At 49.8% G+C, this 5,749-nt stretch overlaps 1 protein-coding gene across 1 annotated transcript; it reads left to right on the forward strand.

Annotated features, from left to right (window-relative positions):
- The first annotated feature begins 1,422 nt into the window (after positions 1-1,422).
- Positions 1,423-4,554, forward strand: TXNDC15 (thioredoxin domain containing 15). The gene is made up of 5 exons (XM_063413643.1): positions 1,423-1,549; positions 1,635-2,005; positions 2,534-2,697; positions 2,893-3,023; positions 3,705-4,554. The coding sequence occupies exons 1-5, from the start codon at positions 1,498-1,500 to the stop codon at positions 3,899-3,901; spliced, it is 915 nt and encodes a 304-aa protein (XP_063269713.1). The 5' UTR covers positions 1,423-1,497; the 3' UTR covers positions 3,902-4,554.
- The last annotated feature ends 1,195 nt before the right edge of the window (positions 4,555-5,749 follow it).

Genomic DNA, 5,749 nt, shown 5'->3' on the forward strand with positions numbered 1-5,749 from the left:
TTATGTCCTCATTATTAGTGCATATGCAAATTGGACTTTGAAAGAAAAGGCTTCAAGCAAGAAAATGTGTGCTGTAAGGAATGATACAGTTGAAGTACACCTAAGTAAAAACAAACCCAAAAATCCCATTTCTGTAATAAATTGCCCCCCATCTTCATTTATACACATGTACTTGATTTTCCCTGTCCTTTTCCAGTGTGCACAGTTCATGCTCCCCTAGGTCATAACTATCAGTTTTTGACAGATGCAGAGTTTTGGCAAAATCTCATTGTGCACTGCTGGCAGTTTTAAGGAAGTGTGTTAAAAAAAGATACCAGCACTTGAAGTAACATGTTCATTTTCAAAATGCCCCAAATAGTCTTCAGGCTTCACTATTAAACTGAAATAAAGTGAAAACTAATTCTGCAACAGGAAAAATATAATATCCTAAAACGAATATGGGTACTTATCTTGCCTTTCTGCTTGGGAGCTTTGGCTGATAAGCTGCTGGACACAAACTCCTCTTTTTACTTTTAAAACTGCGCCTTGAGTTTGGCCACGTTTTACCCTTAGCCCAGCCTGGTGGGGGTTGAGGCACGGTTTGTGTGCAAACAGCTCCCGAGCGGGGCCGTGCTTCCCTAACGAGGGCGGGAGCGGGCAAATCCTCCGCCAGGCACCTGCGGCTGAGGAGGCGCTGGGGCTGCCACACCGCCTTGTAACCCGGCTTTGGATGAGTTACAGGGTGCGCCCTCAGTCACTGCAGCCTGCCGAAGCCACGGGATGGCCTCGTTCCAAGAATTTCCAAACAGAACTAATTTAAATCCACAGTGAAATGCCTCCAGCAGCATCAGCAGCCCGACACCCGGCCCGGGCAGCGGCTTCGGTCACACCGTCCGGGCTCAGCCCTGCAAGGCGGGGTCACAACCATAGGATGGTTTGAGTTGGAAGGGACCCTAAAGAACATCTTGTTCCACCCCCTGCCATGGACAGGGACACCTTCACTATCCCGGGTTGCTCCAAGCCCCGTCCAAACTGGCCATGAACACTTCCAGGGATGGGGCAGCCACAGCTTCTCTGGACAACCTGTGCCAGGGCCTCACCATCCCCACAGTTACTTTTTTCTTAAAATAACTGTAGTAAAGAATTATTTTTTTACTACTAGCTGATCTAAACCATTCTCCCTTGTCCTGTCACAACCTGAGCTTGTAAACAGTCTTGTCCCATCCTTCCTGTAAATTCCCTTCCCGTACTGGGAGGCCGTAGTTAGGTTACTTAGGTCACCCGAAGCCTTCTCCAGGCTCAACACTCCCAATCCGGGGTTCAGCGGGGCCGCGAGAAGACTCGGTTAAACCCACCCGCTTTGTATCTAACCGGAGCCGGGCTCTGTCCCAGCCCCGCCACGCCCAGAGGCGCTTCCCACGGAAATACGAACGGCGGCGGAACGGGAAGCGTGCCGGGGATCCGGCGGAAGCGCTCGTTGTCCGGGGAGACGCGCGGCGCTGCCGGGCCGGGCTGAGGATGTGGCGGCTGCTGCTGGCGCTGGCCTGGCTGGGCGCGACCCTTCCCGCAGGTGCGGCCGGGGGGCTCCGGGTGCGCGGTGCCGGGGCGGGCGGGGCGCCGAGCTGACACCCCCTCCGTGCCTCTGTCTCCCGCAGGGGCGGCGGCGGAGCGGAGCGCGGGCGGCGCCGAGCCGGTGCGGTACCGCACGGCCGAGATGGCGGACGCGATGCTGGGCAGCGGGGCGCTGGCCGAGCAGCCCGTGCTGCTGTCGGCCGTGCCGGCCGAGGCGAGCGGCGGCCCGGCGGGGGCCTGCGATGGGGCGGCCGCGGGCGATGCGTGCGGGCCGGCGGGGAGCGGCCCCGCGGGCGCCCAGGCCCGGGAGCAGCCCGTGCTGGAGCCCGTGCTGCCCGCGCCCGCGGAGGAGCAGAACGGCACCGACAGCGCCAGGGCTCCCAAGGTGAACTGCGAGGAGAGGAACACGACGGGCATGGAGCGCTTCACGCTGCAGATCCTGAACGTGTCGCAGGTACGCGGGTGGCCCGCTCACTGCCGGGGTGAACCGTGAGGGTGGTGGAAGGTGCCCCTCAGCCTGTTGCTTTCAGTGCTTGACTTGGTGAATTTGTTCACGTCGTGTAACGTCCTCGGTTCTACCGAAGACAATGTATGACTGGGCAAGGAGGCTTTTTGGGCCATTCTGAGCAGGAAAAAAATGGAGTTACAGCTCCTTCATGTACCAGCGTGTGTTATCTCTGTGCCTGCAAGGTACTGCTCACGTTCGTGCTCTGTGGAATGGTGGCTCTCTTGGAAATCGTTAATGGCAGATAGTGCCAGCTCATTGTTTGTAACAGTTACATGTATGTGTATTTTTAAGTAATAAACTTTTAAAACAACCTTTAAAAAATACTATATACAGTTCTCCACCTGTTATAAAAGGTGTGGCTGCTTGATCAGTATTGCCAAGTATCTAATCAATTACTAAATGCTGCATCCCTACACAGAATTTAACTCTGCTAAATATGTAATTGCCCATGTTTGTTCCTGTACTTTCTCCAAGGACCTGATGGAGTTCCTGAACCCAAACAGCAGTGACTGTACATTGGTCCTGTTCTACACACCGTGGTGCCGCTTTTCTGCCAGCTTGGCACCTCATTTTAACTCTTTGCCCCGAGCATTTCCAACTCTTCGCTTCCTGGCACTGGATGCATCCCAGCACAGCAGGTAATTCACACTCCCTGTGCTCTAGCTGCAGTTTATTTCTGGTAGCTGTGAGTTTTAAAAAACAGGAGTGACTTTTTTTTCTACATTAAGCGACAATTTTATTTAGTGAAACTGACACTTTCTGTATTGTGACTGTCTTTATTTCTTCCTCCAGAAGATTTAATTCCCTTCATGCTTTGTTTTTTCTTTTTGTAGTTTATCAACTAGATTTGGAACTGTGGCTGTACCAAATATCCTCCTTTTCCAAGGTGCTAAACCTATGGCTAGATTTAATCATACAGACAGAACGCTGGAAACCCTGAAAGACTTCATCTTTAACCAGACAGGTGTGTAAATGAGCCCTGGTTTGTCAGCAGGAAGAACAGGCTGGCTTTAAGGTCCAAATTGGGCTTTCCTGTTCCTGTGTGTGTTCTTTAAAATGAATGTCATAAAGACCCTGAGAGGACCCAGCAGAGGTTCACTTAATCAATTGTTGCTGTGAGCTGGATTTCAGCCTGTGCTGAGAGCAGAAACTCAGCTCCTTGGGCTGCTGTCACAGAGCAGGGGGAACAGTGTAAAGAGGCTGCCAGAAGGACGGAGCACATCTTCCTGCCCAAAGATTAACTGAGAATGAAATAAATGAAACTCTCTTTGCCACCCAGCTAGTTCTCTTCTAATCCACACTGAAGTTCTGTGTGGATCTGCATTTCTAGAAATGCACAAAAATGAAATTCCTGAAAAAACACTCTAAATTAAATTCCATGTGCTGAAAAAATCCCACAACTTATCCAAGATTGTACTGTGGAGGACAGAACAAGCCTTACCCTGTTATGCAAATACACATAAAAATCACTAAGTTTTTATATAAGTAAATCATATCCTGGGTATATGTTTCTGTACAAGGGTCAACTCACCAGAATTTTAAGTCTACCTGTGTTTGAGCCTTAGCCAGAGAGCAAGAACAAGAGAGAGAACCAGCTTCTCTGAATTTAGCAATTCCAATGTTGACCAAGTGCTTTGTCTTTTAGGGATAGAAGCTAAAGGCGATGTGGCTGTGACAGAGGAAGACTGGGAGGGGCCCCTGCCGAGTGTTCTGACCAAGGGCATAGACTGGCTGCTGCTGTTCTCTGTGCTCTTCCTGGCTGGCTTTGTCATGTACGCCACCATCCGCACCGAGAGCATCCGCTGGCTCATCCCGGGACAAGAGCACGAACACCAGGAATAACCTCACGTGTTCAAACAGGGACAGAACTCTCCACTTATTGGTAAAGTGGGAATTTCTACGGACTAGAAGTACCTAAGAATGAACTGTTGGATTTGTTGGTTGTAATTGATAATAATGACGAAAAATTTGCTTTATTTATCAACTGTTGAATCTGTAACAAGCATATTTGTGGCGATTACATTGGTAAGTGAACAAGTATGAAAAAACATGAACTAAAGTATTTATTAAGCTGCTCCGATTGACTTCTTTTCAATGGACTTTGATGTAATTAGTGGTACAGTTCTAATATGTTGATCAGGGAAGATTTTTACAGCACATTGGTCTGTGCATGGCACTGCAAGGAAAACACTGGTAAAGGTAGGTGTTGGTACATTAGTTTGACTGTCCATAAAATGAACTGTGAGGATGTTTTAAATTATTTTTCACTCCCATGGAGGTGACTGTTCCCACCTCTGGCACTGGGGTTTCAGTGCTGGTTTTCTCATTTGCTTTGCTCTGAGTTTTGATTTAGTAGCAGTTCTTAATGAGATTTAGAGTCACTTTCCAAGCTCATCTCACTATTTCTCTGTGTGTGTATACAACTTATTTACCACATTACTGTTGGATGAAATTGTATTGTTCTTTTTAAAAAATAAATCAGGTTTTTAGTGGAACCTTTTAAGTTGCTTTCTTTCAGAAGTGAAAACATGCAATTTCTGAACTGCAGCTCACCTGCCTAAATTAGCAAAATCAGTCTTGATGTTTATTTAAATTGCTAATACCATGATTGCTAGTTCCACACTCTCCACTTTACGCTACATAAAGAATTTATGGGTTTCTTTGGTCATGATCCAAAGCCCTCCATTGTATGGAGGGCTTTGGATAAGGTATGGACTGGTATGTTGTGTGGGGTTTGGATTATGTGATTGCACAGCATTTATCATGGTGGAGGCTTGCCAGAGTACCCTGATGGGGTGCTTCAGAGAGCAAATTAAACTAAGATAAAACAGTCTTAAGGCTTATTGATTGACAGACAGCTAATATCCCTGCAACGTTATTCTTCATGTATTTCTCTGCTGCCTCTATTTTTCCTCTGGAAACCAGAGATTGTGTATATCTGTGTCCAAAAACGAAATGCCACTGGTAAAACTGGTGTGACTGAAGATAAAGCTAGGATGGCTGTTACTAATAAAGGTTGTGAACGATAAATTAGAGCATTCTTGCCTTTGCCATCTGGTTCGTTTGAGAGGCCCAGGGCTGGACTGTCCCCAGTGCTCATGTCCGCACCGTTAAAGAAACGGGGATGTTTAGAAGCAGAACGGGGCTGTCCCAGTAGTGTCCCACGGGTGGAAATGACACCTGCCTGCTCACTGCGCGACAGAATCCACCCGGCCGTTCTCCTCCGGGTAGATGTCACAAATCACGGAATCATCCCGGTTAAAGAGACCTTTTAGACCATGCAGTCCAACCCTCCGCCAGCACCGCCACTGTAACCCCTAAACCGCATCCCCCAGCGCCAGATCCCGGCGCCTCCTAAACCCCTCCGGGGCGGTGACTCCACCACCGCCCTGGGCACCCGGGGCAGTGCCCGAGCACCCCGACAGTGGAAAGGTTTTTGCTAATATCTGATCTGAACCCTCCCATCTCAGCTTTAGGCCGGTTCCGATCCTCGCACTGCAGGCACGGCAGCAGAGATCGGTCTCCCCCGCTCTGCTCTCCAGCCTCCTTGCAGGGAGCTGCACACAGCGATGCGGTGCCTGAGCCTCCTCGTTCTGGCCGGCCGCCGCTTTGCCGGTACCGCCCGCCGCCCCGGGCGGCTGTGGCGGCGCAGGCAGCTCCTTTCCTCTCTGGCTCCGTCTCCCCGCGCTG

Source organism: Prinia subflava, chromosome 16, assembly GCF_021018805.1.
Source record: "Prinia subflava isolate CZ2003 ecotype Zambia chromosome 16, Cam_Psub_1.2, whole genome shotgun sequence".
NCBI classification, from domain to species: domain Eukaryota; kingdom Metazoa; phylum Chordata; class Aves; order Passeriformes; family Cisticolidae; genus Prinia; species Prinia subflava.